This window comes from Trypanosoma grayi (assembly GCF_000691245.1).
Source record: "Trypanosoma grayi strain ANR4 Tgr_28_V1, whole genome shotgun sequence".
NCBI lineage: Eukaryota > Euglenozoa > Kinetoplastea > Trypanosomatida > Trypanosomatidae > Trypanosoma > Trypanosoma grayi.
In genome coordinates, this window is record NW_008825647.1 from 1 (window position 1) to 20555 (window position 20555).

At 54.6% G+C, this 20555-nt stretch overlaps 13 protein-coding genes across 13 annotated transcripts in view; all 13 read left to right on the top strand.

Moving 5' to 3' along the window:
• Positions 1–726: 726 nt before the first annotated feature.
• Positions 727–1410, top strand: DQ04_00281000 (cop-coated vesicle membrane protein p24 precursor; the record flags this gene model as incomplete). Its single annotated transcript, XM_009308629.1, has 1 exon — positions 727–1410. One exon carries the CDS (start codon positions 727–729, stop codon positions 1408–1410), a length of 684 nt encoding a protein of 227 aa, XP_009306904.1.
• A 766-nt stretch (positions 1411–2176) lies between these two features.
• DQ04_00281010 (calpain-like cysteine peptidase) lies at positions 2177–3064 on the top strand (the record flags this gene model as incomplete). Its single annotated transcript, XM_009308630.1, has 1 exon — positions 2177–3064. The coding sequence occupies one exon, from the start codon at positions 2177–2179 to the stop codon at positions 3062–3064; it is 888 nt and encodes a 295-aa protein (XP_009306905.1).
• Positions 3065–3395: 331 nt separating this feature from the next.
• On the top strand, positions 3396–4307 carry DQ04_00281020 (hypothetical protein; the record flags this gene model as incomplete). The annotated part of the gene is made up of 1 exon (XM_009308631.1): positions 3396–4307. One exon carries the CDS (start codon positions 3396–3398, stop codon positions 4305–4307), a length of 912 nt encoding a protein of 303 aa, XP_009306906.1.
• A 463-nt stretch (positions 4308–4770) lies between these two features.
• Positions 4771–4977, top strand: DQ04_00281030 (hypothetical protein; the record flags this gene model as incomplete). The annotated part of the gene is made up of 1 exon (XM_009308632.1): positions 4771–4977. One exon carries the CDS (start codon positions 4771–4773, stop codon positions 4975–4977), a length of 207 nt encoding a protein of 68 aa, XP_009306907.1.
• Positions 4978–5711: 734 nt separating this feature from the next.
• On the top strand, positions 5712–7766 carry DQ04_00281040 (flagellar associated protein; the record flags this gene model as incomplete). Its single annotated transcript, XM_009308633.1, has 1 exon — positions 5712–7766. One exon carries the CDS (start codon positions 5712–5714, stop codon positions 7764–7766), a length of 2055 nt encoding a protein of 684 aa, XP_009306908.1.
• A 467-nt stretch (positions 7767–8233) lies between these two features.
• DQ04_00281050 (hypothetical protein) lies at positions 8234–8635 on the top strand (the record flags this gene model as incomplete). Its single annotated transcript, XM_009308634.1, has 1 exon — positions 8234–8635. The coding sequence occupies one exon, from the start codon at positions 8234–8236 to the stop codon at positions 8633–8635; it is 402 nt and encodes a 133-aa protein (XP_009306909.1).
• Positions 8636–9110: 475 nt separating this feature from the next.
• DQ04_00281060 (pre-rRNA-processing protein TSR3) lies at positions 9111–9902 on the top strand (the record flags this gene model as incomplete). The annotated part of the gene is made up of 1 exon (XM_009308635.1): positions 9111–9902. The coding sequence occupies one exon, from the start codon at positions 9111–9113 to the stop codon at positions 9900–9902; it is 792 nt and encodes a 263-aa protein (XP_009306910.1).
• A 391-nt stretch (positions 9903–10293) lies between these two features.
• On the top strand, positions 10294–11298 carry DQ04_00281070 (hypothetical protein; the record flags this gene model as incomplete). Its single annotated transcript, XM_009308636.1, has 1 exon — positions 10294–11298. The coding sequence occupies one exon, from the start codon at positions 10294–10296 to the stop codon at positions 11296–11298; it is 1005 nt and encodes a 334-aa protein (XP_009306911.1).
• Positions 11299–11559: 261 nt separating this feature from the next.
• Positions 11560–14565, top strand: DQ04_00281080 (UPF0505 protein C16orf62; the record flags this gene model as incomplete). The annotated part of the gene is made up of 1 exon (XM_009308637.1): positions 11560–14565. The coding sequence occupies one exon, from the start codon at positions 11560–11562 to the stop codon at positions 14563–14565; it is 3006 nt and encodes a 1001-aa protein (XP_009306912.1).
• Positions 14566–14933: 368 nt separating this feature from the next.
• On the top strand, positions 14934–15746 carry DQ04_00281090 (1-acyl-sn-glycerol-3-phosphate acyltransferase; the record flags this gene model as incomplete). The annotated part of the gene is made up of 1 exon (XM_009308638.1): positions 14934–15746. The coding sequence occupies one exon, from the start codon at positions 14934–14936 to the stop codon at positions 15744–15746; it is 813 nt and encodes a 270-aa protein (XP_009306913.1).
• Positions 15747–16255: 509 nt separating this feature from the next.
• DQ04_00281100 (hypothetical protein) lies at positions 16256–17965 on the top strand (the record flags this gene model as incomplete). The annotated part of the gene is made up of 1 exon (XM_009308639.1): positions 16256–17965. One exon carries the CDS (start codon positions 16256–16258, stop codon positions 17963–17965), a length of 1710 nt encoding a protein of 569 aa, XP_009306914.1.
• A 486-nt stretch (positions 17966–18451) lies between these two features.
• Positions 18452–19411, top strand: DQ04_00281110 (putative heat shock protein-like protein; the record flags this gene model as incomplete). The annotated part of the gene is made up of 1 exon (XM_009308640.1): positions 18452–19411. The coding sequence occupies one exon, from the start codon at positions 18452–18454 to the stop codon at positions 19409–19411; it is 960 nt and encodes a 319-aa protein (XP_009306915.1).
• Positions 19412–19795: 384 nt separating this feature from the next.
• DQ04_00281120 (hypothetical protein) overlaps positions 19796–20555 on the top strand; it is a gene marked incomplete at both ends in the record, with an annotated part of 1002 nt that continues 242 nt past the window's right edge. Inside the window, one exon of the mRNA XM_009308641.1 lies at positions 19796–20555. This exon is cut by the window's right edge and continues 242 nt beyond it. Coding sequence (XP_009306916.1) covers positions 19796–20555 — 760 coding nt within the window.

A 20555-nucleotide genomic window follows, 5' to 3' on the forward strand; every position in this document is an offset into this window, starting at 1 on the left:
CCCCCCCCCCCCCCCCCCCTCCCTGCTGATCTTTTCTTGTGTTTGTTTTCTAGCCTGTTTCTGTTCTTCTTTCGTTGTTGTTCGCACACTGTTTTCTGCGTTGCTCGGTTACTACTGCACCCCCACCACGTGCTGTGCACCCGCGAGGCACACGAGTGACCTCCCCCGTTGGTGGGAGACCGTCTGTTGAGCGCGGGCGGGCTTGCTGCCTATGTAAGCCGCGCGCGTGCCGAATACAGGGGACGTGCACTGCTATAAAGGAGACGACCGAGAGAAGTTTGGATGATGGAAGGAATGGAAGGAGTGGTAGAAACGTTTGGTGTGCTTGTTTTTCGCTTCTCTTTCTCTCTCCACCAAAGAAGCACTTGTGCCACGGTGTGTGTGTGTGTGTGTGTGTGTGTGTGTGTGCGGCAGACGCGCGCGTTGCGCCGGCACTAGAGCTGCCACCAACTAACTCTGTGTAGGTGTTTCCCTTTGAGCTCTGTTCTTTCTCCCCCACCCCCTTGCGTGTGTGCCGGGCTGCTTCTGCTTTGAAACTCAAGGAGCGATACATTTTGCGAGCGCAACAGTTCAAAGGTGTGCGTAGCACAGCAATAAAGGGCAACAAGCATAAAACAAATACATACACTCAAGTACAGCGCCGAGGTTGCTATTCGCGGACTTGCTATTTGACGGTTGCTCTTGCAAGAGAACGTGGCATTTGAAGACTTCAATATAACACAAACCATGCTGGGCGCGTGTTTCTTCTCTGACAGCCGTGCAGCGCGCTCTGTCACACCGCGCGTTTTGGTGTTGCTGCTGCTGCTGCTGCTGCTCGTCAGTTGTGTAGCGGTTCCCACGCGTGCCGACGATGGTGCGGTTGCGGTGCAGCTTCCGGCGAGCAAGGAGGAGTGCTTCTTTGAGGAAATCTCCAGTGTGGGGGTGAAGGTGTTCCTGCATTACCTGGTCACCTCAGGCGGCTCGATGGACATCGACGCGACAATCAACGGCCCCGACCGGTCGCTCATCTGGAGCTCGCAGCGGGACCCGGAGGGCCGCGTGCTTTTTAAGACTCGCGTGCCGGGCCGCCACCACTTCTGCTTCTCCAACAGGATGAGCACAATTACGGCGAAAGTTGTGGCCTTCTCCATCTCGGTGGGAGACGCTGGACAAGATGGAAACAAGGACCGTGTCGCGACGCAGAGCGACCCACTGGAGCGCTCCATCATGCGCATTCAGCAGGGTTTCCGCGAGGTACAGGAGGTGCAGCGCTACCTGAGGGGGCGCGAGCGTGTGCATCGCGCCACGACGGAGGTGGCGAACACGCGCGTCGTCGTATGGTCTGCGCTAGAGATCATGATCATCGTCTTTATGGGCGTAGGTAATGTATGGTACCTAAAGCGGATCTTCAACAGACGAAGAATCGTTTAGAGAAGGAGAGGTGTGAGTTGTTATGAGACATTTACGTATGCATGATTATCTATATTTATATAGTTATGCATCTGTGAATATATCTTGTTTTTCTGTTGTTCTTGTTCCGTTCCGGCTTCCCTGCCCCCCTGGCTGTCGGAATCTTCTCACTCCGCCTGTGTCTTTGGTGTGCGTGCCCCGGCCGGAAGAGGGGTGGACGGTGACAGCAGTGGGTGGAAGTGCGGATGAACGGGACATAGAGAAGCAAAAAGGAGAAACAAAGTGAAATGAATAGGAGCACCCAGATGGTGACAGCAACACGAGAGAAACGGCTGCAGTCGGGGTAACAACTCAATGGCTCCCTCACATATGTGCGTCCGTGTGTGGGAGCTGACTCATCACGTAGGGTGGTGGTGGTGGTAATCTCCGTTGAGGTAAATTTGCACAATGGAGTGACACGCGCACACAACCACATGCTGCTTCTCCCTTTGTCTAAAGGCGGTGGGTTCTTTCTCTCGCTTTTTCTTCTCGATTTTTATTGCTTGTTGTTGTTGTGGCTTGCAGGGTTTTCGGTGCTCGTGCCTGTGCCGGTTGGACGCCCCGTGTGCGATCTGCTAACGAAGGACTCGCGTCCACCGCAAGGGATCCGCAGCAGCACACCTACAGCGTGGAGGAGCGAATCGTATCTCACAACAGGAACAAGACGAACAGACAAAGACAAAGAAAAGAAAAAAAAAAGAACGGAAAAAACAACAACAACAACACAGGCAACGACAAGAGGACAAAAATGCCGCGAAAAGCTCTTTTAGGGAACTGGTTTGAGGAGGAGGCGTACATGCGCGACCGTCAGCGGCTCATGGAGGGCCGCAACGGTGGCCTCGTAGACGCCGCACGTGAGACGCAGCTCATCATCGCCAAGGTGAAGCACCACAGCACGCCCTATCCCATGTCCCCCGTGAACGAGGACGGCCTCCTCCACTTCTACACCCCCATTATGCTGCAGAACGCGGCGACGCTTGGCTTCTTGTCACTCGACCTGGAGGACCGCGCGCTGCGGCCCAGCGGCTGGCGCGTGGTGTGTTCGACCGCCCCCGCCAGCGGGCCGACGCTGCGCAACTGCTTCGTCCTCGCGCCTGCACCAACCGGGCCGACCGACATGATCGCCCCACCGCCGGGGGAGGAGGACGTCGTCCACTACGGCCAGCCATTCTTCATCATGACAGTGCCGGAGCTCTGCGACGACCCACTGTCGCTTGTGTCGGAGCACAAGGGACCCCACAGCGCGTCAAAGGTCACGGGGAAGTACCAGGACGTCTTCTTCTCCCCTGATGGTGCCTGCGCAGAGGCAATGTGGGTCGCGGACTTCGCAAACCAGGAGTACCGAGAAGACATGCGTGACAGGCCTGTAAAGGCAGATGCCGTTTTGGCGATGCGCCACAATCACACCAACATTCCGCTGGCGAGCACCAAGTCTGTGTTCTACAACGACTTTGGCCCGGAGTATGAAGTATGCTGCAATAAATTCGTCACGTGCGCCACAAAACTCCGTGCAGGCCACCTGCAGGATGAGAACTACTGGACCTTCGTCCATAGTGAAGAGGGCAAGGATGAGGAGCGGGAGGAAATGGCACCCGAGTCTGCTGAGAGAGTGGAGGCAGGTGGCGGCAACCACTGACACCAAACACGGTCCAAGAGATGTATGCATCTATTGTTTATTCATGTAATGTGTGCTGCCACCAAGGCGAACAGGTGAAGAGTTGGCTAATTAGAGTGGGTTACGTGTTGCTGAAGATACAATTGATATTTCTGTTGCCTGTTGTTTTTGTCTTTTTTTTGTTTTTGCTATGAGCGGGCCTTATTTGGATTTTGTTTATTTGGCGTATTCACATGGTGGCCTTTTTTTTGGATCTCATCTCCCTGCGCCCGTAGTAACTGGTGGAATAAAGAAACGAGGTATATAAATATACACAAATACAAACAGTTACACACACACATACAAAGAAACCATGCGATCATCATCGTGTGCGCTGCACACACTGGCAAAGTCTGTTGTGCTCTTTGTTGTGTGCCTTCTTTTCGTTGAGGGAACGCCGACCACATTCGCTGCTGCTCCGGACGACAAGCGGTTCCGCATCCATGGGCCGTCGTACGCTTACCTGGACTGTTCCGCCTGCGTCGCCTTCGCCGAGTACTTGGGTCGCCGCATGAACGCCTCCCTCGAGTACGACGGTAGAGGTGGTGCCAGTTTCCTTGCCACACATCGCCTCAGCGAGGGGAATAAGCTCAAACGGCGTGAGTATGCGACAAGTGAGTTGCGTGCAGTGGAGGTATTGGAAAAAATTTGCAACGATGCTCTTGAGGAGAACTACGTGCTTCGACTCGATACAGACAATCGCATCCGCGTGTATGAGTCGGAGAAGTCTGTTTTGCCGTTTGCGCAGTTCTACAGCACACAGGACTCTCAGGCGTTGAAGAGCACATCCAAGACGGCAGTGCGCGCTTTCTGTACACGCGTGATGGGCGAAGAGGAGGACGCAATGATGAACCTGGTGCGTGAGGTGCGGCAGTTGAATGAACTGGAGTGGCGGTTGTGCGGTGGGACCGTGAACAACACGTCGCCGCCGCCGCCGTCGCTGCCGGAGCCCGTCACCGCTGTGTGTGTCGGCACTGAGGCAAGCCTCCAGGCGGAACTCCGCCGTATTCAGCGATACGAGAAGTGGCAGGAGGGTTTCACCAAGCGGCGGGAGAAGGCAATCGAGGAGCAGGGCGGGGGCAGCGGGGAGCCAATAGAGCTTCAGCCGGTGGAGCACAAGGAGGGCGAGACGCCGAATTTTTTTTCGTTTCCTGGCTTGGATGGAGTAGCCTCGGGCGGTGCTGACGACGAGGAGAAGGACGAAGCAGCACCGGAGGACCTCTAGGTCCTGTCGTTTGATGGGACGTAAGTGAGGATGAAGGGCCGCTGACTATGTGCGTAAGTATGCTGTGCAACCTTGAATTTGTGCGCCTCTTTGTTCTTGTTTTATTCAATGGTTTATATATANATATATATATATATACACACAAACACACACCGAATGCTGATCACGATTCTTGAGAGGAATGTATAGCGGCCACGGATCCTTCTGACCCGCTCACCGCTGCTCATTCGCTGGATACACCCTGTTTGAATCATTTCGTGATATCTTGTTCTTCATTCCTTTTGTTTTTTATTTGGGAATTGTCTAAATATCTGAATAGAACGTTGTCTCGCAAGTTTTAAGTGAAACTAGATATATTTAACAACAAAAAAGAATTGTCAACACCTAGGCATAACTTTGGTGTGTTTATTGTTGAATTTTTTGTCGTTTTGCGGTGTTTTTTTTTTCCCTTTGACCGGATCACATGTCCGAGGGTGGACCGCCGCCGGGCGTCAATATGCCGAAGAAGCGTGACCCACGCCTTCGCGGTGTGCAGCAACCGCCGCAGAAACAATTCTTTGACTCGGCGGACTACGAGGTGCGGAAACAGCAGCAGCTCCATCAGCCGCAGCAGAAGCCGGGAGGAGGCATTCCGAGGCAGGCGAAAGCACTCCCCTCTCCACCACCTTAAGGCATAAGGAGTGGGAGAGAGGTTGAGATGGAGAGGTGGGGGGCGGGTGCTTCCATTTCTTTCGGAGGGGACACGAAAAGAACCCACAGACACGGAGCCAAGCGAAACCTTCCTCATAGCGTAGAGTGTTTACAAGCGACGGACGATACTTGTGTTGGGGAGGGAATGGGGCATAGGTGTCTGTGTGTTGAAGGGAGAGGGACGGCGAGCGGAAGAAGGAATTGCAAGGGAGGAACAGAAGCAGAAGCTACACTTGTGCTTGCTCTGCCTAATGCAGGGAAAGTGTCTATGCGACCTTAACTCTGCGTTCCTTGTTTTGTGGGGGGAAGGGACGGAATTGTCTGAGCAGTGCTGGTTGTCGGCAAGTTCCCTCTCGTTCTTGGTCGGCCTATTGTTGATATCTTCACTTGGGGCCGATGTGTCGGTGTTATTGTGTGCTTGATCCTGTGTAGAGTTATCCTCAATTTCTTTGTATTGGTCACCCAACCATTGTTTATGACTGTCCCTCGGGTTGCCCAATAAGCCCCTCGTGTATGTGTGTGCTTTTCTTTCCTCCTCATTTAAATTTTTTTCTCTCTTTTTCTTCTACCTTTGTCACCGTTTGTGTGCATCTGCGATTTCCTCTTTCTGCCCACATCAATACAAAGCAATTGCGGTGGGAGCGAAGGTGACAGCGGCCGCAGGCGAGCGTAAGCGAAGTAAAAGAACCGATACAAAAAGGGGGTTGCGTGCGGATGTCGCAGGAGGCCCTCGCGCTCCTTGAGGGCAACCCATTCCGGGGAAACCAAAACGCCAGCACCACGTTTGAGAGTGGTCGCGAGGATGGACTCACAATTGCCGAGGAGATAAAGCGTGATGATGCCATGATGACGAAAGAGCTCTCGGTGCTCTCACGCCGTCCCGAGTCTAAATTCCTGTCGACACATACTGTCTCTGTTCGCGGTGACGCCGCCACGTGCCCGCCTTCACGTCGTGTCGATCGCACGCCAAAAACTGTGGAAATAAAGGAGATGCATAGCACTGGAACATTCATCGCCAAAAAGCGGGAGGTGGGCCTCATGCGTCTTGCGCTCGCCAACAAGGAGGCGGAGATACGCCATCTGGAGGGGGAGATGGATCGTGTGGAGAAGCGACTTCGCCAGCAGCAGGAACAGCTCGCCAGCACGGAGGAGAAGTTTAACAATTTCCTCAAGCACAGCAACTTGGAGCAAGATGCCGCGGTACGCCGTGCAGAGGTGGAGAGCAAGGCTAAACAGGAGCGACTCATCGATATCAAGAAACTCTCCGCTCAGATCACTCATGTAGAGCAAGATATGCGCAAAACTGAGGCCCAATTGGAGCTATGCATGGAATATAAGAACTTCATGGATAACCTTACTACGCCCCAGTGGTTCTACGATGTTCTTTTCGACATCCGGATGAAGGACATTGATGAAGTGATTTTGCGTGAGACGGAAGAGACGTACGCACGGCGTTCGCAGGAGGTGACGGATAAGGCAGTAGAGGCCCAGGCTCTCCGAGATTCTCTCCTGCAGCGCCGTGCTGAGGCCCTCGAACGTGGTAGTTTCTCAATGAGGCGGCTGAGCAAGGTGGTGGAGGATGTTGAAGACGAGGAGCTGGTTGAGTTAGTCCCCCTCGAGAAGCAGTTGGCGCAGCTGCAGGAGGACCTTGCGGCCGAAGCACAGAGACGGCAGGAGGAGGCTGCAGAGCGGGTCAAGCAGGAGGTGCACGCACTGACAGTGGAAGAGGTGCGCGCGGTACTCGACAATGACTACCCACAGGAACGCATCCCAATGTTCTTCGCGGAACCTGATCAGATTCTCGACATATTCATCAACGTTGAGGAAGGCAACCTATTCCTTATTCAGAACAGCCAGGAACTAGAGGAGGAACTGGAGCGCGTCGCGATGGAGTTTTACCACGAGCAGGAGGAGATGACTACAATGGTGCGGCAGCGTCACACGCAGATGGAGTCGCTGGCGACGCGCATTAGAGAAACTCAGCAACGTCTGAGCCAGCTCGAGGAGCGGCTCGCAGACCTGGAGAGCAGCGACAGCCCACGCGTCGGTGGCAACGGCTTAACGGGGGGCGACGGGGCACACAGGCGAAAGGGTGGTGCAAACGCGCGGAAGGACGCCGATGTGAGTGTGATGAAGCAGAATGTACTGAAGAAGCTCATTGAGCAGGCGGTGGCAGATATATTCCGCTGTATCCACCACCACGCCGCTGTGCGCCGCCCTGATGACGGCGACGGCGCAGATAACCCGCGTCACGCTTTGTTAGGGGTGAAGAAGCCGGCAACGCCGCAGGGCAAGCGGCCGCGGGGCACCACAGGCCATCCTGCTAAGGGCAAGAAAAAGGACGCGGGAACAACAGCGACAGTGCTTGGCGGCGAAGGAGGTGGCGGCCACACAGACGGCGAGGCAAGTGCCAACATGGGGCCGGTAGAGATGCTCACCATCATCGAGAACAAAGTGGATGAGTACCACCGCTACATCACCAACCCCGAGAACGGCGTCGAGGAGTCACTCATTATGAGCGTCATCAAGGCGCGCGACAAGGAGCGCCGTCGTGAGGCACGCATGGTGCACTTGGCGAAGCAGTCGACGGAGCGGGAGGAGCGTAACCAACGGGCACTTGAGCGCTCGCAGGCGCCGGTGGTGCGACGTCGCGGGAAGCAGGTCATGTGGCGCTCACGTCCTCCTGTTGAGACTGTGGAGGGCGCAGAAGCGCGACAAGGCTCCGTCGCTGTAAAAGACGTTGACCAAGACGAGGAGTTCTTCCGCTGATGCAGGAATGAATTCCGCTGTTGCTTCTGTTGCGAGGAAGATGCGTCTGCCTCTCACTATATTTGATGTGTGTTATCTCGGTTTCATCTTTTGTTCGTTGGCATGCTAGAGGCTGAAACAGAAACATACCACGGTGAAAGGGCTGAGATAGGGGCGCTCAATGTACTACTTGCAATATTTGGCTGTTCTTTTTTCTTCTTTTGTCCCTTTGCTGAACAGCTGTCCATGTAGAATTATACAGGGGCGCGAAGCTTGTCATCTTCTGACCTGCGTCTGTGTTGTTGTCGTCGTACTTTCAATCCACACGTTGTGCTGCTGCTGCTGCTACTGCTGCTCGCGTGTGCGGCTTTGTGCCTTTTTGCTCTTTTCTTTGCTTTGCTGTTGTCGCTTATGTTTCTTATTTTCGTGACTGTGAACCGTTTGGAAGGAAGGCGTTGGTGTGGAGTCACCATTGTGGCAAAGGAGGCATGGCGAAGAAGCATCGTGTTAAGCGGCAGAAGTACGTCGAGCACCTCCTCCGCCTGGAGAAAGAGCGGGAGGCGTACTTGGAGAAGCGCACGCGCCCCAAGCGCAGCCGTGAGGAGCGCAACGACGGGGAGCGTTTTGCGGAGGTCGACGAAAGCCGCATGGGGGGCGACAAGAAGAGGGGACGCACGGAGAAGCCGCTCGATGAAGAGGTGCCGGCGGTGACTCCAGTGCCGCACTCTGAAGGAAGTGGCGCTGGTGCCAGCACACTGTTCAAGGAGGAGAAGTCTGGGACGGAAGGAAAAGCGGCTGGCGCGTCACACGCCACCACCACCACCACCACAACAACAACAACAAAAACAACTGCTACCACAACCGCTAAGCGTCTTAAACGAAGGTACTAGTGGCGGCTTTCTTTGCTTACTGTTACTGCTGTTGCTGTTGGTGCCCCAGCTCCTATCGACTTGGTCGTCTNAAACGTGTAAAAGAGGTAAATGGAGAATTCTACTGCTGTTGACAGTATGGTAGCCATTTAAGGCCATTCACCATGCGTGCTTTTTGTTTTGTTTGTTAACAGAGCACGGAAACGATCTATCATCCTCTAGTTTTTGCCTTGGTCTGTACATGGACGCCACCTTGCCTCACCGCTGAACCCTTTTCCATGCACGTTTTCCTCCACATCTTTTCCCGTCTCTCTCTCTCTCTATATCTATACATCCATGGCACCAAAACGCGCACACACATACACCCACAGCTTGTATGGGGAGGCCGAAGGGGCACAACCACAGGGACGATGGGCGGCGCGGCGGTAGGGGCGGGCTGCGCAGCGGGCGCTACAGCCACGCGCCCTCCGCCCACCCCTGTAGTGTACCACTGGCGATGTGGGACTTTGAGCAATGCGACCCCGACGCGTGTTCGGGGAAGCGACTTTACCGCCAGAATGCACTGCGTCTTCTGAAGTTGCGCGAGCCTTTTCACGGTGTGGTGCTCACACCGACCGCGGTCGAAATTGTGAGTCCCGCAGACGCCGGTATCGTCGCACAGTTCGGTGCCGCCGTGGTGGACTGCTCGTGGAAACAGCTAGACGCGGTGCCGTGGCGGCAGATGAAGATGGGCGCCCCACGGCTGCTGCCCTTGCTGATCGCTGCAAATCCGGTCAACTATGGACGACCGTCAAAGCTCAACTGTGCAGAGGCACTGGCAGGCGCGTTGGCTGTTGTTGGCCGCATCGACGACGCGAAAGCTGTCCTGTCACATTTCTCGTGGGGCGCGAGTTTCTTTGACGTGAACGCGGAGCTTCTGGAGGGATACAGCAAGTGCGCTAATGCGGGGGAAGTGGCGGCATTCCAGGAGCGCTACGTCGCAATGGAGGTGCGCGAGAGTGCTGCGCGGCGGGAGGTGGACTTCAACAACGTGGACTTGATGGATGCGGCTCCGCTCAATGCCAAGAGGGGGAAGCTAAAGAACCAGCACGCATGGCGGCGTCGTGGTGGCGACGATGATGACGACGACGATGAAGACGAGAGTGATGAAGAGGAAGAGGATAAAGAGTATAACGAAGCGGAAAGTGAAGGTGAAGAGGGCGAGGAGGCAGAGGAAGATGATGAAGAGAAGGAAGCGAATCTGGAAGTGGTGAAGGAAATGGGTGGTGAAGAGGAGGAACAGCACTAGTGCTCTTTTCATATGCCTGCGGTCAACGATTCTGTCGTGTGTGACTGTCTTTTTGAGGACGGCTGCTGTGCGCGGACGCCTCCAACCTAACTGCTTTAGGAACTGCTAGCTCGTTGCATCTGTTGCCGATCAGCCGCCTTGGGCGCTTCTCTTGTGTGTTGTCTGGGCCGCGACTTTAAAAAATATATTGCCGTATTGCTCTTACAGTTTTACTTCGTTTTTTTTTCTTTCTTTCGTTTCATCCGCGTGTTTCTCTTTCCCCCGCCTTAAAAAAAAAATCTTCCTTGTCCTTGTGGGGGATCCTCTAGCAGGCTGTGTGGCCTCTCGTTGACGCAGAGCAGTACACTCCGCCCCTGGAGCGCTTGGAGGGGGGCCGTGGCGTGACACAGCAATGGAGGGGGAGCGCGACACAGGCGGCGGCAGCAGCAGCAACCGGTACTATGTACGTTACGCTGAGGACTCCACACCCGCTGTGAGCACGCTGGAGAGTGAACACCACAGCGCCACAGATTCTTCGTTCAGGCCTGGACTGGGCGGAGGCGTCATCGACCCGAACGACGATGCGCTGCTGGACGGCCACTTCGATGATGAGGAGATGAGCAACAGCGCGGCGGCTCTTGTGCAATACTCCGCTGCTTCCGAGTCCGAAGGCGGTGAGAAAACGCTGACGGAAGATGGCAGCCGGCAGCACGAGAGAATGTTGTACTCAGGCATGTGTCACACACCGCCCACAAATGCGGTGTTCAGTTTTGCCCGGCCACTTAGCAAAGGGTCGCAGTGGCAAAGTGCTCCGAGGGAGCGGTGCAGCTCCGTGCATATAATCGCCATTTCCTCCGCGACGTCGGATGGGACAATGATTGACCACGGCGCACTAACAGACCAGGTGGTGGTGCAGACGCCGGTCCGCCGACAAAAGTCGCGTAAAGAGGTGGTGAAAGCGTATTTATCACAGTCAGCCAAGGGTGGCCGCTATTTGACCTCTTGGAACGGCACCAGCATCCGCAAATCATTTGCCAGCCCCCACAGAGAAAAGAGCAACAACCCTAACCATGGCCGTGGTGGGAATCATGCAGGGACTTTTCGTTCCAACAGCTGCCCCGTGAGCCATGGAAGCATGTACACACCATGCACATCACAGGAAAGCCTGCCGGTGACGCTCTCATATTTCCCATTGGAGCGGCGCTCATCTCCTGCCTGTGGCATGGGACGCAGCAGGAGTGCGGATCCAAAAACGGGTTCCGAGAGCATGCTCCAGTACCGCCTCGCCGTCATGCATGCGAAGAAGGGAAAATATGCCTTCAGTATCCGAGATCTTTTAGCGAACTGTGATGGTGGCGATGATGATGATGATGATGATGATGAACAAGAGGAAAGTACTGCTATGTGTGAAAGTTAATATCTACAGCTTCATTATCATTGTTTCGTACAAGTCATTTGTCATGTTCCCCTACTGGTCGTGCAAGGGAAGAGGAAAAAGCAACAAACCGTATGAACTGTGGTGCATCACAGCTCATTTCCTCTCATTCTGTGGGTGTCTTGTCGGTATGTAAGAGCAGACATACATCCGAAATCGATGTGTCTTTTTTTTTGTTGAGGTTCTAACTTCTTGTGAGTGTGCTTCATAGTTACTACCCCAGAGTGACGTGCCGTGGGTCGAATGGAAGGCAATGGTGAGCACATAAGTCCTACCACAACAAAAAGTATCACAAGTCGGTATACTACGGTGCATCCACTTGGGGATGTCGCTGCACTCCACGCAACCACGGTAGAGATTCAGCAGCATAGACAACAAAAAGATCAATTCATGGAGCAAAATCTCGATGCCCCATGCCCTGATGAACACGCAGGAGCGACTGCGGCCAACAACAGGTGCGTTCTTGGTCACAAAGGGCGCCCACACGCGCTTCACAGCGAGGCGGTGCGCAACGAGGTACTGGCCACCTATTCTATCACTCGTTCTATTCATTCATTCATTGTGTTCGGTGAAGACGACGAGGATGAATCGTTTTTTTCAGAGCAGGTGAGGGCACACGCACACGCTGATAGATTAGAGGCGGCAGAGATACGGCGTACTCGTACCCTCTTCCATCCCTACCGAGTTGGTAGTGAGAATTCTTCTCTTGTTGGCGGTGGACGCGGCTCGCAGTTGTGTCTCGTCACTGTCGTGGAGGACTTACACCAACAACTCAAGGACGCATGGTCTGCCGGAGAGAAGGTGCGGAGCCTCCGCATCGCTATTTGTGCAGCGCGAATGCTGTCAAAGGTGCTCGTGCCGAGCTGCTACCCATCCGTCTACGTGCTGGTGGCGCGGGTACTGGACACGTTTGGTGATTTGGTGGCTCAGCGTTTGCAGAGCACCGCGGCGGAGAAGAGCTACGTGGTGGCCACGCTCCTCAAGAAGGGGATTGATGCCTCTGAGGACATCATCCCGGCCGAGTCTGTGGAGATGTGCTACAACTGGTTTTTGAAGATTAATTCCATAAGGGAGTTGCTCCCACGTGTCTGCATTGAGCTTTCTCTGCTCAAGTGCTTCAGATACATGGGGAAGAAGACTCGTGTTGTGTCAGAGGCGGTGGTGCGTCGTCTGGCGATGCAGATTCGCGGCATCGCTGACCCACTTGTGGCGTCGCATCTTCGTTGGTATTTGAGCGCGCGTGCGATGGGCGTCCTTAGTAAGCCAGGCTGGGCGACCGCTTCCGCACTGGACCAAGCGGTGCTGGATACACTGGAGGCGCTTGAGCACCTTAGCCCTGTGTTGTTGGAGCAGCTGCAGGGCGCACACGATCTCGGACGGCTGGACTACTTTGATCTCTTCATTCCGGTGCTGCAGTGGCAGCTGGACATCGTGGTGCGTTACGGGGACCCTCTGCTGCTCGAGCAGCGAGGCTTTCTAAAGGAAGTGGTTAACGTCGTCGTGGAGAGGTTGGGTGGGCCTTCGCCACTGCTACTGTGTCTGTGGCGCGCCTTTTCCGCTGAGGCATTGCTATCGTGGTACAGCATGGAGGACCTTTTTTGCATGACACTGCGGTCACTGCCGACACGTATGGTTTCCCGCCTGAATCTTTTAAAAGAGTTGTGCCTATCTTTGGCGAAGATGCCGGTCCTCCCTATTCCGAGGGCACGATGTGTCGCGTTGCTGAGTGCCGCGTGGGATTTTGTCTTGGCAGAGTGGAATGGAGTTCGACACGTCGCAAATGTGGAAGACGTGACGTGCGCACAGAAAGACATCACCATGTGTGGTGAGCTCCTGGCTGCCTGTGGAGCACTCATGCAGTTTAGTGCGGTCCACATGGGGTGGAAGCAGGTGAGCGTGCTCCTCGGTTTCACGCGTGACATCATCGGTGACATGTACGACATGAGCAGAAGTGGGCTATCGGACATAATTGCAACGAACTTGTTTGATATGCTCTCTGCCCTCATCTTAGTGGTAAGTCCTTCCCTCTTCCTTGAGTCGGAACATTTTATGCTGCTGGTGCAGAAGCTTACATCACCAAGTCGACGTCAGCTAGCCTGTACGCTGCTTCAGCTTATTGCTTCAAAGTCTGTGAACTGTGAGGAAGCCTTGCCTCCACTTACCACGGAGAAATTGCTGCAGGTGTGCAGAATGCTTCACGATGATCTTCCCGGGGCCAGCAAGATGGTGGACGTCCAGGAGGAGATGCATATGGTGGAAAAGGTGTTTCTCCAGAAGCTGGAAAAAATGAACTCGTCAGAGGAGGCGCTACAGTTCATGTGCGATGCTCGTCGCTTACTGCCACGCATTGATGCTGTTAGGTCCGTAGCTATTACACGGGCGCTGGGGTTTGCTGATGGGTGTGCAGCCAGCTATTCACAGGGGAAGAAACGTGGTGCAATAAAGGCGTTCTTGACATTTTGTATGGTTACGGTTCCTGCGCTAACGAATCCAATCGAGCGCCTTCATTTATCGGTGTTGACATCTGGTGTGGCGTTTCGTTGTGGTATGATTGTCATTGGTGAGAAGGCGCTGGACTTTGCACTGGAGACGCTTGAGGCGTATTCTGCTGGTGACAGCTGCAACATCTACGCAGAGGAACATAGCCGAGGCGAGAACGGCGTTGCGGAAGTGGCTGTGCATCTGTTAGAGGTTGGGATCGCTGCCCCAGCGAAGGGAGAGCATCTACGCTACGTGAAGCGAGTACTGGAGTGGTGTGCATCATTTGATTGGATGCCACTTTCTCTTTCTTATGGACGTGTTGTGTTGTCTGCACTGTGGCTCACTGCGCGTGCGTCGCAAGGCATGTTCTTTACCTTCCCCCTATGCCGGACGGAGCGCTACAGCAAAGATCCGGCGTTTGTGAAGGCGTCTGCGGGACTCTGCACCGAGGCGGCGGAGCAGCTGTTGAGATGGCTGCAGAACAGTCGTAGCACCTTATCGACCATGCCTGTGGAATCAAAAGTAGCAGCGGTGAGTTTGGCAACAATGGCTCTTGAGATATTTGAGAGTACTGCTGTTGCTATTGGCAGNTCGCACCTGGTGGAGGGGACTCTTACCTCTCTTAGTAGGGCTGCGTGGCAGGTGGCGAACGAGTGGTCCCTGTGGAGTGGATCGTTGGATTTGTCTCGGCATATTGTGCGCAGTGCGCAATACGTGCAGCAAAAAGTGGATGCTGCTGTATTCAATGCTATTCTCTCCTGTGAGTAGAATGTTTCGTTATGTGATTTGTCGTTATTTACGTGCCGGCTAATCCCTTAGTCTCTTAGTGTTGGTATTGTTTACTGAAGTTTTCTTATCTGTCGCGCCTGTTAGCGCGTCTATGTGCGTAAGTGTATGTGATTGCAAGTAGAACTATTCCTCCTCACGTGCCTCTCTGAAAGAGGGGTCGCCGCATGCATCACCCTTTGTTGTCTCCTGCACTTCCTCCCGTACACGTCTGCGTTCTGCATTTAACACGCTGGCGGGATATGCGCTATGATGTTGTATTGTATTATAGATTCAAATACGCACAAACAGGACAGTATATTGAGGGATATCTAGGGGACAAGAGACAGAGAGGCAGAGAGCAAGGCACAATGGGCTCCCCTATCATTATTCGCTTGATTGTGACGACATACTTCATGATCCTCATGATCATTCACTGGATTATAGCGTGGATTCTTCAGGTCATTCTCATGGCTGTGACGTACCCGTTTGTAAGCCGAGAGGTGCAGCAAGATTGGTGCGGGTACATCTTCCACGCCGCAAACTTCTTTAGCGCCGACTTCCTGAATCCATTTTGGAAGCACCACATACTAAAACCGTTCCCCGAGGTAAAGGATAAGAAACTCATCGTGATGATGAACCACTTAAGTAATGCGGATCCGTTTCTACTGGTGAGGGTGCTGTTCCCACGTGACGCCTCGTGGGTTGCAAAGGACGAACTCTTCCGTGTCCCATTTGGGGGATGGTGCATGGGTAACGCAGATGATTTGAAGGTTCACTTTAAGAATAAGAAAGCGGGATTTGACACAATCAAGGGAACAGTCGGCGTCATGATGGAGGAGGCACGCAAGAAGCTGCGCCGTGGCCGTCCCATCGCCATCTTCCCTGAAGGCATCCGAAACAAAAATCCGGAGGGCGGCCTGCTACCGTTCCGTCTCGGTTTCTTCACACTTGCTGTGGAGGAGGGCGCCACAGTTGTCCCTGTGGCAATCAGCGGTACACAGGACTGCTGGCCTCGCGGGTCGCCATTGCTGGACAAGGCCGACACATACTTCTCGTGTGGCGAACCCATCGACGCGTCGATGTTCAAGACAGCAGAAGATCTGCGGGACTACGTTTGGCAAAGGCTGACGGAAATCCGCGAGTCCCACCCGGACCGACAAGGGGCGAAGAAGCAGCAGTAGCTTTGGTGTGAGTGACGCACATCGTCTTTATGCCTCGTTGTTACGCTCCCACATGGCAGAAAATCGCTTTTTTTGTGTGTGCGTTTTGACCTGAGGGGAAGCGTCAGAGTAACGAGTGTGTGTGGGCATTGGCTTAAAGCTGCCTTATTGGTCTAATGTTTTATAATTGCTTTTTTTTTGTTTGTTTGTGTGCGTGCGGGTATGTGTGTGCAGGGGCTTGCTGGCCTCTCATGTACATGCTTGCTCATCGTTGCAGCCGCCATGAATCACTCTGCTTTGTTTTTGTTTTGTTCTTCCGTTCTGCGTTTTCCGCGGTGACCACCACCACTGCGTTCATCCCCCGTTCCTAGCACGCAACACCACGCTCTCTGGGATTGTCGATCGATTGGGAGAGAAGCCAAGACATTGACAGCATACACACATATACACACGAAACAAACACACACACACATAAATACCCAGGCAGGCTGAAGCTATTTTCCATTTTTCTACACCATCCTTGAGGTCAAATGACCACATACTACGTGCCTTCTTCTGTTGAGAATGGGGAGTATCCTCTGTCCCAGCCTTCTGGCCACGGTGACTTTGATCTATATCTTACTAACGGTGGTGCAAAAGAGGCTGTGACAAACATCCTTCCACCACGGCAGATTCAGGATCCATTGCCGCTACCGCCGCGGCAGCAACAGCAGCATCAGGAGGAATCTCACACACGGGAGTCGAGGACGTCATCGCATCGAGAACATGGACGTGCAGAGGTTTCCTATGTTGTTGACCAGCTGGTGGATGAGCAGCAAAAGGTGCTGGCACTCCAGGAGCAGATTGCTACGCTCTCTAACGATCTGAGTGAGGCGCGGTCTGCGTCTCGCGGTGCCTCGCATGAATCCCTGCAGGATTCCGGACGCTACTTTATCCGCACCACGAACAGTGGCGCAAATCCTCCTTCCGGTGACGCGCTGCGTAAGTTGCTTGAACTCTATGGTGTCATAGACAACTCAGAGGGTGCTCCAATGTGGACCAGGGAGGAAATGAAGGCGTTGCAGTGTGCTCCGCTGCAGCAACTGGTCTTTCTGCGGAAGAAACTCCTTGCGTCCCTGTTTGGCCTCTCAGACGCTATCGTTCGACGACGTTTGTGCATCACTAAGTCACGTAATGTACAGGATAAGACCCAAGAGGAGAACAACGTGATCATCATGGCGTCCCTGCACCGTTTGTTGGGGGAGGCGTTTTATATCAACTCCGTGACTGGCGCAAAGGAGCTCTACACCTTGGCGGAGGGAATCTGCGGGATCGAAACTGAAGTGTTCGACGCGGCGTGGTACAATATTCGTGAAGTTACGGACGACGGCTTACTCTTTAATTCATATGAAAAACTCCAGGAGTTTGTGCAACACCCCTCCAAGCACCTGACGAAGCAGTGGCGTAAGCGGTACGAAGGCTCCATGCGAAAAATACTACTGGCTGCTGTGATAAATTCCAAAGGGACCACACTGCTGCAGACACGCCGCAAGGAACTTGAGGTGATTGCGCGTGAGGAACTGTTCCATACAGCGTTGCTTCGCGCAGTGCAGGGTCGTGATGTGGTGCCACAGAGCATCCACTGTTTTCCCCCTGAAGGGATTCCAGCAGCACAGCCGTGCGAGGTTGAGGTTGAGGACCGCCCATCCCCACCGATGGTGCCAAAGGGGCCCTCTGTGTCGTCGCGGGGGGAGCCACCGATGCGGTCCCCGCGCGTCACTGTTTCACCGTTGAGTTCCGCACGCATAGCGCACTGTCGATGGAACCCCAACCGTGTACCTTTCCAGCAGCAGCAACAGCAACACGCGCTTTCCCGCGATGACACGTCGCTGAGTCGTGTAACGCGTGAGGCGCCTGTTTCCATCAGCGCGCAGCGGCAGCGGAACGTGGGGGCGGGGGCGCCCTCCAGGCGCCGCACGGCGGAGAGCCTCGGGCTTCCATCGACGTACACGACGCCTCGTTCGGGGTGGCAGACGCCATACACGCAGCGCACGCCGACCCCCACACGCGTGGACTCCCGCGCTACCACGCCAAAACGCCACAACAACATGAACTTGCGCCCCTACGATGCCGACCCCTGTCGCCTGGTAAGCATGCCGGTGCGAGTGACGTCGTCCCCGCTCCGCCAGCTGGAAGTGGAATACCTCAACAGCCGTCACAACTTACAAAAAGCAGTACCAGCAACGATAGGGCGACGATGAGAGTCTTCGGTTTCCTCCAGTGGAGTGACGACACGACGGCCCGTCAATCGCACATGACCTCTGTTTATAAAACGGGGAAATTGGGGAAGAGAGGGTGCATAACTCTACGAAACTAAGGAATATTGTTTTTCTTTTCTTTTCGTTTTCGTCCAATGATTGATTTTCCTCTGTTGATATCTTTTTTTTTTCCGTTTCTCCATAGAATCTTCTGTTGTTTGTCTCACCGGATGTCAGCGTTAGCCTCCTCCCTTTTTTTTTTCTTTTTAGTATCGGAATGAAGTAAACCTCCGCCTTGCCACCGGTGCGTGTGCGTTTTGTGTGCTGCCCGCGGGTGCGGCGCTCACCCCCCACTGCACATATCCCTCATTTCTCCCCCCCCCCCTTCTTTTCTCTGAAGCTGCAGCAAAGAGCGGGTGCTAGAAGGCAAAACCAAAAAAGGCCAAGAGAAGAGGGAAGCTGACGGGGAACGTATCTCCTTGAGGCGCCATGTCGGACTTGTATGACGTTCTGGGCATCGTGCGCGAGGCGGGGGACGACGCGATTGCAAAGGCGTACCGTCGCCACTCGATGGCGTTCAACCCGCAGTGCAACCCCGACCACCCCGACCCAAAGACGCTGGAGAAACAGTTCAAGCACGTCTCGCAGGCGTACGTCGTGCTGTCGAACCCAAAGGCACGCGCTATCTACGACATGTACGGCGAGGAGGGCGTGCGGCATGGCGGCACCGGGCAGCAGGGGATTCCCAACGGGATTGACATCGACGCAGTCGACCCGTACGCTGTGTTCCGCCGCTTCTTCGGCGTGGAGAACCCGTTCGAGGTGATTGGCGATGTCAGTGGGCTGCGTAACAACCGGCACGAGTTTTTCAGCAGCACCGCCGTCATCCCAAAGAACCTCGTGAAGGTGCCGCCGATCGAAGTGCGGCTGCCCATCACGCTGGAGGACGTCTTCTACGGCGCGGTGCGGCGTGCCACGTGGAAGAGCTGCCACGTGCGCCAGGGACAGGAGACCATCACGGAGGAGTGCTTTGACCTCCGCGTGCGGAAGGGTGCGCACACCGGCGACAAGTTTATTGTCGATGGGAAGGGCAACTGGAAGGAGGGTTTCGCGCGCGGCGACGTTGTGGTGGTGCTGGAGCTGCTGCCGCACGACCGCTTTCGCCGCGAGGGCGACGACCTTGTGGTGGTGATCCCGATCACGCTTAGCGAAGCGCTCTGCGGCGTCACGCTGACGGTGCAGACGATGGAGGGGAGCGATATCACGGTGCTCATTGACGAGATTGTGCACCCGAAGTACCGCCGCCGTGTTGTGGGCCAGGGGTTGACGCGCAGCGAGGACCCCTCGAACCCGCGCGGTGACCTCATCGTGGAGTGTGACACGAAGTTTCCTGGCTTCCTGACGCTGGAACAGAAGTCCGAATTGCGCCGCATTCTGGAAGCAAAGTGAGATTCTGCTGCTGGTAGGTGACGATGACAGAAAAACTTCAGGAGGGGATTCCGCCAACACCCAGAAGGGTGGCTGACGGAGAATGAATGCGTGAGGGACGACAATGAGAATTATTTGGGGGAGAGGAGTTCTCATCAAATGGATGTACACCCCTTCCCATCATGTAGAGACTGTGAGCCACTCGACCGGTGCTGTCATTGTGTTTTTTTTTGTCCTCTGTTCTATGGCTTTACTGTGTTGTTGTCTGGATGTGTTAGCTTGCATTCCTTATTCCTCCTCACCTGCGTTGGCCGCATAGAAAGAGTACGGCATCAGCCTCATTTGGACTAGATCTAGAAGCTCTAACCCTCTTCTTTATTCCTTTTCCAGAAGAATAACGAAGCCATGATTTCTGTGCCATCATTCCGTTCCTCTAGTATGAACTCAAGGGAGGTGTCTGTGAAGGATGTGCAAGATACTACGAGAGAGGACACTGAGACCAAATACAGTGAGGACTTTGAAGATTCACCAGCAAAGGAGCCTCTCAGCGCTCAGAGCAGCGCAAAAAGTACCAGCAAGGCAATCGATGAGGGTGCTGATGTTCCCAAGAACACGGAGGCCAGCAGCAGGAAGAGCAGCAGCAAAGCGATTGATGAGGGTGCTGATGTTCCCAAGAACACGGAGGGCAGCAGCAGGGCCAGCAGCAGGAAGAGCAGCAGCAAAGCGATTGATGAGGGTGCTGATGNTCCCAAGAACACGGAGGGCAGCAGCAGGGCCAGCAGCAGGAAGAGCAGCAGCAAAGCGATCGATGAGGGTGCTGATGTTCCCAAGAGTCCAGAGGGCAGCAGCAGGAAGAGCAGCAGCAAAGCGATCGATGAGGGTGCTGATGCTCCCAAGAACACGGAGGGCAGCAGCAGGGCCAGCAGCAGGAGGAGCAGCAGCAAGGCAATCGATGAGGGTGCTGATGTTCCCAAGAACACGGAGGGCAGCAGCAGGGCCAGCAGCAGGAAGAGCAGCAGCAAAGCGATCGATGAGGGTGCTGATGCTCCCAAGAACACGGAGGGCAGCAGCAGGGCCAGCAGCAGGAAGAGCAGCAGCAAAGCGATTGATGAGGGTGCTGATGTTCCCAAGAACACGGAGGGCAGCAGCAGGGCCAGCAGCAGGA